At 40.8% G+C, this 16,625-nt stretch overlaps 1 protein-coding gene across 1 annotated transcript in view; it reads left to right on the top strand.

Moving 5' to 3' along the window:
- The window catches only part of LOC127383076 (translation initiation factor IF-2-like), a 29,836-nt gene that overhangs the window by 1,381 nt on the left and 11,830 nt on the right, over nt 1-16,625 (top strand). Inside the window, exons 2-3 of the mRNA XM_051615504.1 lie at nt 1,036-1,119; nt 2,369-2,406. Coding sequence (XP_051471464.1) covers nt 1,036-1,119; nt 2,369-2,406 — 122 coding nt within the window. The remainder of the gene's footprint in view (nt 1-1,035; nt 1,120-2,368; nt 2,407-16,625) is intronic.

Genomic DNA, 16,625 nt, shown 5'->3' with positions numbered 1-16,625 from the left:
TTCCTGTATCTGCTCTGACATAGTACGGGTTTCCTACTTGAAATCAGCAGCAGTCTGTTGACTCTTTAGTTGACTTAGTAAAAAAATGTCTTGAGCCATAATTTGTTGTCCTAGATGCTAACTAAATGTCTACACGGGCAATAGATACTGCAATGGCATATATAGTAGTAATTAAAAGTTGGAATACTATGAATGGCATTGAAACAGAACTATTAGATACTAGGGCTTCAGGTGTTCTTTATGCAAAGCAACTGTGCTCATCACTTAGCTCCTACATATTTAAGTATTCCTGTGCTATCACTTTGATCTCTGTTCAGAGAGGGATTTCCAAGTTTTGCAGCATGACAGGATCAGGAGTGTGTCACCTGTGCCCTTTGTGGCAAGAGGAGAGTGGCAGCAACCCATTTCAGCATGCCATCAGGAAAAACAAAACAAACAAAAAAACCCACCACAAAACAAAACAAACAAACAAACAAAAAACCCACCAAAAAAAGAAAGGAAAACAAGCAAAAAAAGAAAAGGGGGATGTTTGCAGCAAGAAGGATTCCAGATCTTAGCAGCTACCTCATGACAAGCTGAGTACCACGAAACATGGGCTTTAATAACCGTGCTGACTGAGAGGTTTCCTGCTTCCTGGCTGCCCTGTACAAGTCTATTTCCCCTCATACCACACCCTGAGCTGTGCTGTTTGTGGAGCAACACAGTGAACTGAATTGGGGAATTGATCCAGATTTTAAAGAGTCTTTGTTTTGGCAGGAGTTTTAATGCAGGTCAATTCACGGGTCTATTTGTTTGGAGGCATCAAGAAGTGAGGGAAGAACCACACACCCTAAAGCCCCCAAGCAATGATAATACACCCTCTGTGGCTGGTGAATCAGAAATCTGTGGCTGGTTTTCAAAACAGGGTACAAGGGCTGGGAAAAATGTATAACATCTGTGCTGCCTCAGTCATAAAAGCCTTTAACGCTCCAAATCTTTCCCCTTTTCTTTCCCTTTCCTTCATCATAAGCTTCATTTCTATTTTTGTTTTACCAGTTTACAGTAGCAAGGCTTGGTATGTGATTTCAACTGGGGGAGGGAGCACTGGGCAGGGAGAAGGCACAAGGCCCCTCTCTAAAGGTAGATTTAAACTATGTTTTAAAAAATAAGATTTAATGCTAGGAAGCTTAATAGTTTACTTCATATTTATTGATTTTCATATGGTAACTGTCATTTCCCACCCAGCTGCCCTTCTAGGTAACACTGATATGAACTAGATGTTTTTCAACTTAGATCTCCCTTGCTCGTAGGATTAGGTCATATTTGGGTGTTGTGTCCCTTTCTGTAATGTCATATAAACAGCCGTGTCCAGTCACAAATTGGAGGAGGAATTACAATGCAAGTCTTTTGTTGAAGTGTGTGTTCTTTAGAAAGACTGCTCTGAGCAGGCAATCTCTCCCTTGCTTCTCAACCTCAACTGATGAGACAGTTTGTCAAGCAGGATTCGAAGACAGGAGAAGGAATGCATGAGGTGAAATGTCACAGACTGCAGTGGACCACTAGACAAGCCAGCTCCGTGAGGTTCATGCTTCATGCATGAGACTAGTCAGGTCTCCCATCACGTCCCTTAGGATCATGCAAAAGTCAATCCAAGTGACTGAATACCAGAGGAGACTATAAGCTCATGATTTACACCAGAAGTTACACAAAAATACCTCTGAAAAGCAACAGGAAAATGATCTATCTGATCTTCATCCTTAACAGGAAGGAGGTCATCTGATAACTCTCTACTGCAATAGTGTTTGAGGTGCAGCCATACCTCCTTACTCTCAGTTCTTCATCTGGTGATGTTTCTCAACTAAATGTAACATGGGACAGGTTTCAAAAGCTGTTGAAACTGACTTTTAGTCTGCCATTTATAATGGTTTGCACTTCCTGTTCGTTTGGTGTATGTTCAGATAGACATTTCAGGGCCTTGGTTAAGAGTATCATTTAATTGCAAATCCAACAGATTTTTCTGGGAGGCCAATAAAGATTTGGTGTTGTCCTAAAGGAAGAAGAGGATAGAGAAGTGCCAATAAAGAAATTGTAAGAGTACCAAGCTGGCTAACTGAAAAGAAGACAGTAAGACTGTTGGTGTAATTTGAAGAATTTGCTATTGTATCAAAGTCCTGCTTAAAACTTAGGTTTTAATGTATAGTTAAATTTCCACTCAGGGGTGTAATTTGTCTATTGAAACATAATGCATACTGCCAATCTTCTAATTACTCCTTTATCACCAGCTTCAGCAAAGATCATTGAACAATTCTGATGCACCTAAAGCATTATTTTGACTACAGGGTAGAATATTAGATGAAATTCTGACTATGTGTTGTTTTTTTTCTTACAGACCTCAAAGGACAAGGTGGGCCAGCAGTCACCCTTCAGGTATGCACATTGCTGAAACCTTACAGACTTGTAAAGTCTTCTTTAGAAATCAACAAAAAACCCCACAAACATATATGACATGATGGATGAAGAAAGAGATAGAAAGCAGATATGCTTACTGGGCACTTTAAGGGATGCAACCAGCACATAAAGAAAACGGAGAACAATCATAGCTGAGCATGAGACTGCAAAAAAACCAAAGAACAACAGATTAAATAACATAAATAGAGGGTAACAGTCTGTGAGGTTCAGTGTAGGTTTATGTGATTCTTCCCACCAGGGCACTAGTGGTAGCACTATATTACCTCCACCTGTTTGGTTCCATGGAAGACTCAGTCACAGAACATAGAAATCATGTTGCATCCCAGGTCACTATCTCACTGTCAACAGCAAATTGTCAGGATATTGAGACATCTCTGGTGTTACTGAATAGGTACACTCCACAGTCAGGCTGTGGGTTAGTGAAACTGAAACTGTGGAAAGCCTTTTTGCTGAAATAATGATGCTTTACTCTGAAATTTTACTTGGATATAATGCATTTTCCTTCAGTAATATAATTCCAAAAGGTGAGTCGGGTTGCCCTGAGCCCCAGGTTTTCTTACCTATTTGTGGATTAGTCTGAGGAACCATTAATTTAATCCTCTGTGTGAACTGAGCTTGACTTTCACAAATACTAGCAAGTGTTTCAATTTGTGGAGCCTGTCGGAGCCATTTATATTCTGGTTCTGCTTTCTTCAGTTTTCCCACCCAATGAAGCCATCAAACTTTCTTAGACAGTTTTACCACATGCTGCTTTTCTTTTTGCTAAAAAATGTAGATACTTTCTTCTTTTATTGTACCCTTTCCAACTAAAAATGTTTTCCTCTTCTAGAACTGTCTTGATTTTATTTTTTTTTCATTGTAAATGCACTGGCTTAAGTATTCACCCATGACAGATCCTTCTGGGAGCATGTTGTTATTCTGTTCCTACGTGCAGAAATGTTACAACTTGTGTAGTGATTGTCTGTTTTTGTCAGCTGCACTGATGTGCAATTACTTTATCTATAGAGAAACAAGAATGTGATAACAGCTTCTTCCCTGTTATAGAAAAAATACCTTATATCTGGGCTTTCAAGACCATCTACATATCCTCAGATTTAAATGCTGATTTCTCTTGTTTACAAAGGGATCTGGCCATATAAGCTTTCTTTGTAAAACTCTTCAACCTATGAAATAGTGGAGCATCTGCTTTTCAAAATCTCTTGATAAAAAATTTCTCAAGGCATGTACTGATAGATGAGAAGAGAGCAATAGAAATTGTCTACCTGGACTTCAGTAAGGCTTTTGAAACTGTCTCCCACAAGACCTTCCTAGAGAAGCTTTTGAAGTATGGGGTAGATGAGCAGCCAGTGAGGTAGAATGAAACTGAACAGCTGAGCCCAGAGGGCTGTGATCAGTGGCATAAAGCCTAGTTAGAGTCCAGTAACTAGTGGTGTAGCTCAGGGATTGATACTGGGTCCAGTCCTGTTCAACATCTTCGTTAATGATCTGAGTGATGGGGAAGTGTACCTTCAGCAAGTTTGCTGATGCCACAAAACAGGGAGGAGTGGCTGGTATGCCAGAGGGTTGTGCTGCCTTCCAGAGGGACCTCAACAAGATGGAGAAATGGGCTGACAGGAACCTCATGAAATTCAAAAAGCGCAATATCCTGCAATAAATAGGGAGGAACAACCCCATGCACCAATGTGTGTTGGGGTACTCCAGCTGGAAGGCAGCATTGCTCTGGGGGTTCTGGTGGACACCAGGTTGAACATGAACCACCTGTGTACCTTTGCAATGAAAAAGGTTAGTGAGTATGGGCTGCATTAGGAGGAGGGTTGCCAACAGGTCAAGGTAGGTGATCCTTTCTCTCTACTGGTGGGGCCACACCTGGAGTGCTGAGTACACTGTTGGGCTCCCAGTATAAGCAAAACGTAGACATACTGGAGAGGGTCCAGTGAAGGGCCATGAAGATGGTTAAGGGGGTGGAGCATCTTTTCTGTGAGGAAAGGCTGAGAGAGCTGGGACTGTTTAGCCTGTAGAAGACTTAGGACAATCTTATCAATATGTGTAAGTACCCGATGGGGGAGTAATGAAGACAAAGCCAGGCTCTGCGCAGTGGTGCCGAGGACCAGGGGCAACAAGCACAACCTGAAACTAGGAGGCTGCTTCTGAACATTCAGGAAACTCTTTTTTACTGTGAGAGTGACCAAGCACTGGCACAGGCTAACCAAGGAGGTTGTGGAATCTCCCTCCTTGGAAATATTCAAAAGCTATCTGGACATGGTCCTGGGCAACTGACTTTAAATGGCCCTGCTTGAGCAGGGATGTGGACCAGGTGACCTCCAGAGGTGCCTTTGAACCTGAGCCATTCTGTGATTCTGTGCCAATTGTAACCTCTATCCACTGCTTTGCATGGACCTGTTCCTATCTTCTAGAATTACTCTATGTTCCTCAGGCTTTTTCTGTATCACCACAAGTTTTACTTGCACTGGCAGAACTGCAGCAAAGCATGCCAGGGCATGCATCATGGCAGAAAATGTCCGGTCAGTCACCTGGGTAAAAAAGAGCTCCAGAGAGATCCTCAGCTACTGTAGATTGCACAGCTCCATGACCCTCACCATTCACATTAGCTGGCATACTGATATCAAGTCCTTGGCCACTGTTTCTCATATACAGTAGAGGGACCAGTCAGAAATGAAAAGCATGTGTTTGCTATTGGCCCCATCTGCATTTGAGAAGAATCTAATAAGTGAAGACAACAGGTAAGAGGGCTAGGAGTAGTTGATATTATGCAACCAGTGAGCACTCCCTGTCATATTTGCAACAAGTGAGCAGCAGTTGTCCTGGCACCCAAACACACCTTGGTCACCAGGGCTGGTCCTCTGCTGCCCTCCACCTCCTGCAGTCCTCTGCAGCCATGCAAGGGGAACAAAATACTACCAGGTCCAACTGACTTGAATGGCCCTCAGAAGTTTTCAAGGGGTGCTGTTTGAAAAACACCTCTTTATACCTCTCCAGATGTTTCTCTCCATAGTGTTCAATTATTTCCAGGCATTATGCTTAGGTGAATCCTTTACTAGCTCCTTGATGTACAGGTAATCAGCAAATCTGAAATAATTTGGGGTGCTGTGCTGGAATAAGCAATGTCTTGTCTATTGGACTGGAGTGGTTTCCCACTCCAAGCTGTGACAACATTAGTATTGTTAAGGGCAACTTGATTTATTCAGCTGAGTAATGGAATTGCAGCTTGTAGTTGGGGCTCCAGTGGTGGTAGTGGAGTTTAAATCTGATTTCCAGCCATAGAATGGAAGACACAGTGTAAGGATGACATTCAAGAATAAATGAAGTACAAGAAATTAATTTGAGCTTGTCCTTGAGCTGAACATTTCTAGTGAACATATAGCAAATTACATAATTCCTCTATCATAGGCTACATTGTGAAAAACTTTGTATATGAGATCGCTGGTAATTTAATATGATTACAAGCTGGATTAAAACAAGTTGAAATAATTGGAAGTAATTTTTCACTTCAGAGTATTGCAAGAAATCTAGAAGTTCATTTATCTGAGCTAGAAGCAGAGATTAAGGCAGTCTTCTTACCTAAAACACTGGTAATATCCCTGCCTAAAAGAAAGAAAAATGACAGATGCTCCGAAGTTTCTCAGGAGCTACCCATGGGCTTTACTAAGAATTGTTTTGACTCAGTTGCATCTGGAAGGATGAGAGATAGTCCAGATGGTGAAAGAGGCAGGCAGACCTCAGAGCAGTCTAAATAAACCTAGCGGTATGATTCTGAGAAGAGGTATTTGTTGGGTGCTTGGTGAGAAGGAGCTCGGTGATGAAAACTCTGCCAATTTGTCTGATGTGTGTTCAAAAAAAGCAGAACTCTGTACATTCTTTTTAGTACAGAGAACTGTGCTGAAGATGAGGATCCTTCATGATTTTTCCTTTTCAAATCAACTAATCTGCACCAAATCCCTCACTTGGATACTGCACAAACCTTCTGCCTTAGTGTGGATGGAACTGGTGCCTACGTGCAGTTTAGTCCCACAGCTTGTGCAGGTAGCACATCACTATAGAAAAAGGAGCATTTGCATTAGATCATGACTGCAGTTTTACAGACAAATCAGCATTTGCTTTATGCCTTACAATATGGCTCACACATTTTGCTGAACTTAACAAATACATCCCTTTGGATATATTAAGCAAGCATAAATTACATAAATTATGAAGGCTTTACTAGTCCTTTTATCCAGGTGATCTGGGAACTAGAAATCTTCAGCTGATCTCTGATTGAGGTACCACAAGTGTTTAAGTTTGGTGGTAGTGGGAAAATGTTTATCTGGTTGCTTATATGATTTTGCATGTGAGTTATGGGACTAACCCAAGTTTACCCACCATGACCATGCATGGCATTTCTGAAAAGACAGAGTCAAGGCGGGAGGATTTGGGAATGGATAATCATGAGTTTTTTTAGCAGAGTATTCCCAAGTGATAAACCCTAGGTTGCTAGGGAGGCCGTAATATTTTCATCCTCACCCAACATCTCTAAGCTGAGAGGATTTCCTGTTGCATGAAACAAGTCTTGCTGCTTAAAGACATCTTGGAAGCCAAGCTGGCCTCAAGAAGAGATCAGCTTCATCTGAAGAATGCGGTGACCTTTTTGCCAAAACACACAAGAAAGCCAGGTCCTCAAAAGTCCTTTAGACCACATCAGTAGTGAAAATTGAATTGAAAAATGTGAGATTAATGAGGGAAACTGGTAAAATGTCTGGTAAAATAGAGAGCTTTCATTATGCATGAATTTACTATTAGATGGCGACCTAGTTCAAGCAAATTATACATCAGAACAAAAATCACTGTTGTCCACTTGCAGAATTTCTGCGACAGAAATCCAGCAGTGCTGTCTCAGTGCTGGTGGAAGCAGAGCAAGCATTGACTCATGAGAACCCTTCAGTGAAAGAACTACTAGGGTTTATATCAGAAAAAATAGCAGCCATACAGTACTGAAAACCTATTTTAAAACCAGAAAAGGTGAAGGTTCTTGTTATAACTTGTGACAGCATGTGTATTGCTGTATGCATTCCAAAACACCTGAATACATAGAGAAGTATTAGAAGAAGAAAAGGAAGAAAATAGTTTTACTTTTCTGCATAGGGAAGAAGCAATATCTAAGTAACAAACAACCTTCATAAACTAAGAACCTCCCAGAAATACATGCTTTCAGTGCAGACCTCATACTTTTTTGGTGCGGGGACATGGAAGGCCACTAGGGTGACTAATGAAAAGGTTGATTTATTCCAAAGTAAATGCTCCTGGGAAATCCTCAAAGAAGGATCTTCTTACAACATCAAGAATTCTAACTAGGGCAAGCCCACATCAGCATCAAGCACAGCAAGATGATTGACAGACACATTTAGGACACCATCAACATGACTTCCATAATAAGAGCTAATATGGGTGCCATCTGGAAATCACAAGAAAAGGAGTTGCATGTGGATAAGCTTCTGTCAAAGTTATCTCTTATTTTTTCCTGCTGTTTTTTTGTGCAAGTTCCTGACTGTGATTATTTTTATATAATAAAAATTCTCTTGCTTGTGCACAGCCTTAGCATACTTATGGGTGGAAAGTTCTGAGATTTAAGGGCTTCAGAGGAGCAAACACTGAGCTCTGCAAGGTTTCAGGGAAAGGATTTAAGCTGTCTGGCTTTGCCATCATTTGTCACGATGGATCCTAACAATTTTGAAATGCCTTTTTCGCTGCCATAAACAGCACAAAAGCTGTAGAAGGGTTGAGGGCTCCAGAGTATTTTGCTGGTTATTCTTATGATCTAGTATATATTAGTAACTTGTACTCCTATAGGTCCCACAAGCCATACAAGAGCTTAACTTGTTTGCATTCCTGCCCTGCCTGGTTGCATATGCATGAACTACCTTCTGATACTGGAAAACCTCCATAATTTCATTGGACTTAGTTCTGCTTTATAACACTGAGTTGAGACCCTAATCCTTTTAAGAAAGAGCACCTTACTTTACCACCTCCAAATTGTTACAAGCCCCTTCAAACCTGTCATCTTTCTGTTGGCAAAAATGGGATCCTGCAAGCTGTAATCAGTGCAATCCCCAAGTTATCATAATTAGTCTTTGTCTAAAGCTACTAATAAGCTATATTTCTTGTTAGCACTGAAACAGTCATAGAAGAAGTAGCTGTTGAGGCCTGCAATATAGAAAATGTATGTGCTTATATCCTCTTAAATTCAGGTCTCTATTAATATCTTTGTCAAAGGGAATGTGTTTGCATTAGAAGAGTGAACTGTATTTATTGATAAGCTGATACAAACAGAGGGCAGGCCAGGTGGCCCGCCTGGACTCTCCAAAGCATGGTGGCCGATCCCAAGCTAATCTTGCCTGTCCTGTGTCACAAACTGGGGAGTCATACATTCATATCCTATTTAAAACTGAAGTGTCATGGCTGTGGGATACAGGATGTCTCCAAAAGTGTGTTTATATTCAGCAGAATTGCTAGTGTGCTGAGAAATTTGTTGGCAGAGCTTTGCTGTAAACAGCAAATTGTAGCAGGGGAGATTATAGTGCCAGGGCATACAGCTTGTCAAGGGAATCAGCTTCTGGCTCCAACCAGCCACAGACGTGTCCCAGCAGCTCCTAGCTGAACAAAACAAGGAGAGGACTTTGGGAATTGCTCCAAACACAGTTAACCAGTAAAGTTTGTGGTTGCTCTGTTGGTTTTTTTTGTTTTCTGAATCTACTGGCTAGTTTCTTAATTTATTTTACTATTCATCTGATCGTGTGACAAATGCAACTCGGTTTGAAAACACTTTCAACATGAGCTGGCAATAGCTCAGGTGGCTGTTCTTTGGGGGTGAGCAAAGTAGCAAACTTCCCCTGAATTTCACCTATGGTATTAAGGCACACATGACTAAATTTGAGTCTTTCCTGCTGCCTTCTGGAAGAAAGCAGTGCAGAAGCTGTGAAAGAGGAAGAGTTGCCTTGTAAGCAAGTCAAACTAGGAGAGAAGCCAGCCTAATACTGGCTAAATATGACATGAAACATTAAAAAAAAAAAAAAAAAAAAAAAAAAAAAAAAAAAAAAGAGGTGGAAAGTGAAAAACTGTAACAAAGAACAAGAAAATCTGCCAGCAATGCCATGAAGTTGTAGGCCAAGAAGCAGACAGCAATAGATTGGGGCAGCTTCCAAGAATCATTGAACTAAGATAAGGAAGCTCAACACTGAGAAAGAAGATGAACTGAGGGCAGATGTAACTTTTTGTCAGGTTTTAACCAAATGCTCAAATTGTATTTTTGTGTCCAAAACACAGTGAAGTTAAGGGGAGGGAGGGGAAGGGGAGCAAGCAGGGAGAGGCTGAGGAGTGGTTTGCTTTACCAAAGTGGGGTCTCAAAAGTAATCCAGCAGTAGCTCAGATTGGGCTGCACAGACTGAGACATCCGTCTCTCATGTCACATCTGCTACTCGTGTAGGCAGGAGTCAGAGAGGCTGCCTGGGGGCAGGAAGAGGATCTTGCACCTTCCAGTCTAAGGGTGTCAGCCCAGTGGGAAAAGTCTGCCTTCATAACTTAGCTGGAATTTCAAAACACTTAAAAAATGTGAACTAATTCATACAGGACAGTGCAGATTCTACCCTATCCTCATGGGTGAAGTTTTTGTGTTCGGCAGCAAGGAGGAAGACCACAAAGAGTGTACAGAGCTGTGTCAGGAAACTGTAAAAGGCAAATACAAAGATGAGAGAGGAGGCTGCTCAGATTCAACATTCCCAGTACAGACATCTGCTTTGGCATTGGGCTCTTTGTAGTCCATGGGGAGCAGCAGATGTTTCTAGGCATGACTCATCCCATTTGAAAACTGGTATTTGCAGTTGATCAAACAATCTGCACCTTGAATTTGGCACTTTCCCTCCATTGACTGTAAAGAGTAGGCTGAGTTTTTGGCTCACTCTGAATGCTTCCAACATAGATGTATAAAACCAAGTCAGAAGAAGTGGGCGTTGGACTAGAGGACGTCCAGAGGTCCCTCACTCAACTATCCTGTGATTCTGTGAACCCCAGGCAAAATGCCAACACGTAAAATTGGAGCAGCCAAAGGCAGCTGCCCCTCAAGGCATGTGCCCAAAGTAGCTGAATGTCCAGTCTTTCACAGCATTTTAAATGATAACAGGACAGCCATGAGGAGTCAATTATACTGTTGCTCCATTTACTGTCTGGGTAAAAAAAATACAAGATAGTACACATACAGTAGTTCATTAAGAGATTGTCAGGAAAGCAAAGGAATACTTACTGAAGGGTTGGTCCTATTACAGACAACCCTAATTTTGTTAAGATACTGATCTGTGTGCCATCAGTCATTGTTAAGAACAGACAGACATGAAACTAGCCCTTGGGAAGTAAATAAGCAATTTTTTACATTATGAGAACTAGCCAATTACTACATAATAATTTTTTCATCCCTGTGTGACCAGACCAACATATGTTGAACTGATGTCTGAGCTGCTGAGGAATACAGAGTGTCTTGATCTGGAGAGAATAAATGTTCAGCTGCCATAGGAAATGGCAAAGATGGAGGCCTGGAAAAAAACAACAGCAACCAACCAACCAAAAAACATATTACTGAGGAGACTGTGATGACCAAAGAAGCAACTAGCTGGGAAAATGTCACCCTATTTGCCTGAAAGTCTCGTTTTGCCACTAATTTCTGCAAATAGATGAACTCAGAGGAGTAAGTGTAGTCATCTCCTACAAGCTGTTTATGAGTCAGAGATTAAAGTGGGATGATAGGGTGTGAAGAAGTAGGGAGGTGTGAGGAAAAGGAAGCGCTTTTCTGCCACTCCTGCCAGATAAGAGCATCTAACTGCCCATAGGCTGATTGTGTTACAGAGGCAGTGTAATACCCTTAGTAATCATCATTGGCTCTCCAGGAGCACCTTGACCTACAATGGCCATAATTCCCACCCAAAAAAACCGCTTTAGATGTTCTCCATACTTTCTATTAACTTGGGGGGGAGAAATTGGAAGTAACCTTTCACATGTCCAAGACACTGCTAAGTAGCAGCAAGTAACTTGGACAGATGGATATCCATGGCAGCTGTCTTGGACTAATAGCTGCTCAGAAGAAGAAAAGAGTTTATATTGCTTTATATACCCTTTACCTTTCCAACACTTTTACCCCTGAGGATTTTATCAGTAAACTCAAGGAAAATATTTAGCAGTACAGTGACAAAGAATAAATAATTTGTGTCCCTAATTCCCCCACCCAACCAAACCCACCTACCATACTGAAGAGCTACAGCCCTCTCTGGGCTGTGAGGTGAGGCATGCATTCATCTCCACAACACAGTTTCCCCTCTGGTGGTTAGCATTCCCTTCCAATTCATATCCCCAAACCGTACATTTACTATCTGAATAATTTTTTTACCAAGTCAGGAATGTGGCTAAGAGGAAATTAAGAGAAGGAGGAGAAGGAAAAACAAACCATAAAAATTCCTGGTGATTATTGAAAGTACTCTCTGTCTTACTCAGAAACAAGTAGAGAGAGAAAGATGGATGCATTAGGTTGGCATTGGCAATTTTATATTCAACCTCTTTATTGCTTTCCTGATATATTCAGTTAATGAGAGATCTGATTCTCTGCTTTGCTATCCAGTTTTAGATCAGGTAATCATGAAAGGTTAATACCTTTGTCTTTCACTGTGCTAAATAAAGCAAGCCAGCTTATGTGGCAAGGGAGTAAATGATCTAACAGACCTATTTACTTAAATGTTCTAGGTTAGTCCTGTTTCATTTCTTGGTTTGTTACAAAAGTATTTCCTCATGTTCCCAGCCAAAAGAAATGTTCACTGCAGCCAATGATCACTGCCCTGAAGGAGCATAGAGGCTTTGCTGCTGGTCAGCAATTCCAAGCCCTATGTGTGAGATGAGTTAAGGAACAGCAGCAGATGACATAGCAGGACCAATGTGAGTCAGGAGCAAGTTTCAGGAACATGAACTCATGCACACAGCATCAGCAAGGACACGGAGTGGATACCAGTCACTTCAAAATACACTGTTCTGTATCTTGCAGTGCCTTCAGAACATCTGACCCTACCCTGAACAAGCACAGGGTCTCCAGGCCTGACCAGTGAATCTTCTGGTGTTTGGTGCACTCAACTCTAAAATCACGCACACACAAACACACACACAAAAAATTCAGTAAAGGCTTTGCTGGTGAAAGCATTGCAGGTGGAGCTCACAGCATTCCAAAAACTATAACAGCAAACATTTTTAAAATAATAGAAGCCACACTTTAATAGTGTCCATTATGTAGCTGCTTTTCTATCTTTTTCCAAAGCATAGTTCCACGTTTGGTTGTTTCTCTCCCTCTTGGATTTGCTGTGGTGCTGTCAGCAATTACAGGTGTTACAGGTGCTGGACCACATTTACACATTCTTAACATCTCAGCCCTTTTCAGCTGCTGAAAGTGGAGCCTGTCCCCTTCTCCTCAGGAATTGCTGCAGACTCTCCCCTGGGCCAGCACGGCCCCTGGCTTCCATCTTCTTGGCTGAGCTTAGATTTACCACTTCATCCCCTCACCTCCAAGCATGACTCCGTCTTTTAATTTTTATTATCTGCTTTCTGTGCTGGCTGAAGTTGCTTTAAGCTACTGACCCCCATCTCTTATTTTTTACACATAACAAAAAAAAGGGATGAGAAGTACTTTAAATGGTGTGCTCCCCCAAATTTGACCCTCATGTGAATTCTGCAAACGTTAGCCCGCATGACTGTTGAAAATGCTGCTGCAGTCTCAGGAGCCTGGAGAGGCCAGCCCCCTGTGACCCATTTTAAACACACAATCACTGGTTCATGGCAGAAATCTCATTATGGACATTCATTTTTTTTAAAAGCTGCTGAGCAGCGGATAACAACCTATCTTCAAATTAAATCCAGTTCAATAAATAGTGCAAAATTAAATCATTTAATGTCTGGTCTGCCTTGAGCTATACTTAAGCCCTGTGCATGATTAACAGATTAGAATGAGGAAAAAAGCAGCTTAATCTGTCCACTGCAGAGATACTTTTATCCCCCTATGCTGCAAATTGTTTTATCTCTAGATACTATGCCAGTCAAGCTCTGCCTATAGGTCTCAGCAGATGGTGTGGCTAGAGGAGCACTGAGTTTCCAATTTGCCCTGAAACCTGGATATTTATGTTGGGTCTTTTGGATGATAATACCATTTTCAATTCTAGTAAAGAGCTACATATTTGTTCTTATTTTATTCATTACAAAAGTATTCCCAGTCAAGATCAACACAGACGAACAAATGGGAAGTCACTGGTCCCATGCAAAGCAGTAATTTAGTATGAAAAAAAAAAGCAATGGCATCCAAATAGCCTGAATCCTACTCTAATGCCTTATCTGTAATAACACACTGCTATGTGGCTGTCACCCTTTGAATTAGGAATTTATATTAGGACATTTAAATCCTAAATGTTCCTGACAATTAACCTCAATTAATTAACAAAATGGGGGTTCCCAATCTTTATTTTCTTAAACTGGGCCTGTTGTTCTTTTCTTTTTTTTTTCTTTTTTTTTTGTAAGGCTGCATAGCTGTATGACTACACCACTGCACTTAAAACAAAATTAACTATAGTAGGTTAATATAAGGCTCAATCCAACAGAATAGGGGCTCAGTTTTTCCAGTGTGGCACGAGTACATCTGTCTTTCAGCAAAAACAGAGAGGGGAGGAGTGGTCAGCATCCTGCTGCATTAAGTCATTATATACTTGGAATATTACATGCACTGTGTATAGCACTGGTGACAAAGAATCTCAGGCACACACTGAGACCACACTCAGGTGCCTGGAATGCCACCTTTGGCACCTAAATAACCAGAACATCACTAGTGTCATTAGCATTTTCCTAACTGCAACTCACATAAATATAAGGGCATATCAGAATAACAATGAGATACACTGGCATAGTAATATCTTTTTAAATATGCAAAAGAAAATCCCCCTGCTGTGCCAGGTGACATTCTGCAGTCTGTTCTGATTCCCTCCTTCATTTGTGCCAGCAACTTCTATCAGATGTTTTCTGCCAAAGCACCTGAACAAATTACAAAGCTACTGGCACAAGGGATTTTTCAAGTTGAGCAGTGGGGTTTTAATGTAGTAATTCTTTTTATTGACCAATGTAACACCCTCAAGCCTTTATGTGGGCTTATGAGCTACATGGCTGAGTCAGACTGCTGCCAGGGGGACAAAATCCCATCCACAAGCAGCCTGTGGCAGCTGTAAAAGCCATGTGGGCTAATGAGTACTACAGTGGTACGATGGTCCATCACATGCAGCTACTGAGGAACAAGCTTGTGAGAACAGAAGAGCTGGCCTAGGAATAGGTTAATAGGTCAAATAGTTTCTTTTTGGTAAGCTTTTGTGCAATTTTACTCTATCAGGATTTCAGAAGTGAGTCAGGTGATGCATGACCCAGTTTGAAACAGGAAAGTGACCCTACCTGCTATGTTACCAAGAGCAAGGAAAGTCATCTGGTTTTAGGTTATACCAAGAAAAAGCAGCAGTTCTTAGTTGCATTTTTCCAACGAATTCTTGTTTGAGCAGCTGGCTTTGTTGTGTTAGAGGTTTTTTCTAATTGTAATTTCTGTAATGACTTCTACTAAAACAATGGAAAAGTTGTTTTAAGACCATTCAGTGTGATAAGGCTGTGTTGAGAATTTAAAAACCTGTTTGTCATACTGTTTTTCTGCAGAAAGACAACAACAGTCTGTAATGTGGAGAATGGTGAGCACTTTTTAAGTTGCTTGCTTAAGAATAACTGCATTTTAGGGACTTGCTTCAAATTGAAGTGGACTTGAGTCTTAATGAGCCTCAGACCGGATTGTTCTGTAAATCTTGGAGGCTGGAGTATTTAAAATTCATTAAAAAAGAATCAGGTGAGTCTGAGGTGTCTGATATTTGAAGAAAGACTGACGTTCCAGACTCTCCAAAACAGATAACCATGGGAAAAGAAAATACAACAATCTTGACAGCTAAGCCTCCCAGATGCTCTCCAACTTGCCTTGAAGCAATGAGAAGACATTGTTCTATGTGACAAGCTCCTTGCCTGCACTGCAGCCAAAGCTGCAATGAGGTTCTGAACTGGATAAAGCAATTTATACAGTTGAATGCATAGGGCTGGAGGAAGAGAAAAAGACCTGTCAGTGAGGCTAATGATAAGAGAGAGTGGGTGAGAAAAAAATTCCCCAGATCCTAAATATTTTCTTAAAGTGAGCCTCTGAACTGTTCAATGCACCTAAAATAACCTAGAGATTTGAGTCTGTCATGTGCCCTTGTTTAATTAAGGGTTGTTAAGAGTCCTACTGAAAATGTTTTGCTAATGTTTCTGTTATAAAGACTCTGTGACAGTAATGTGAGAATAACAGGAATAATCCTGTCATCATAGCAAAAACTAAAGGGAGCTCTGGAACTGTCTCTGAATTTGTGATTTAAAAAAAATAATTGTTCTGCTTTTCTGTTCAGCTACATTTTATGTTTATTCAGTAGAATTCTCCAGTCTAGATGTCTTGATCAAAGTAATTTTTTAGAATTTATATAAGGAAAGGTAATCTTGGTATTAACGGAATCATTTTTTAATTTAATATACTGTACTGAGCATATAATAGTAAAAAAAACCCCACAAACCAAACAACCCCAAGACTTCACTTCCATTTCATTTATGCTTTAATTTGTTTCATTGCCACTTTGTGTTATATGTAGTACAGCTTTGGTAACATTTTCTTGATTTAATTTTGCTGTAATTTAACCTCTAAATACAGTTCTCTAGATCAGAAATACATGTCACATTTCTGCCCATAGGTAGCACAGGTGACATGAGCACCTCACTCTACCAAACTGAAACTATAGCTGTTTGGCATTGATAAGCCATTGAGATGTTCCTGCAGACACATCCAAAGAGTGACTTTCGAAGGCTGTTGCTTCTGGACTGATGCAGATTGACACAGAAAGGGATAAATGTGAAGAGCAGACAGAGATAACATAAGCAGGAGAACTGCAAGGTGCAGACAGGAAATACCCTTTCTGGTTTTAAGTCATTTGGTTTAGTCTGTTATAAAAGCTGGGTTAGTCAAAGACAGACTGAGAAAATAAATTCTTGTTTTATCCCTGGACTGCAAAATTACA

The sequence above is a fragment of the Apus apus genome, chromosome 1 (assembly GCF_020740795.1).
Source record: "Apus apus isolate bApuApu2 chromosome 1, bApuApu2.pri.cur, whole genome shotgun sequence".
Classification (NCBI taxonomy): Eukaryota; Metazoa; Chordata; class Aves; order Apodiformes; family Apodidae; genus Apus; species Apus apus.
This window is presented reverse-complemented; position numbering and strand designations above follow the sequence as displayed.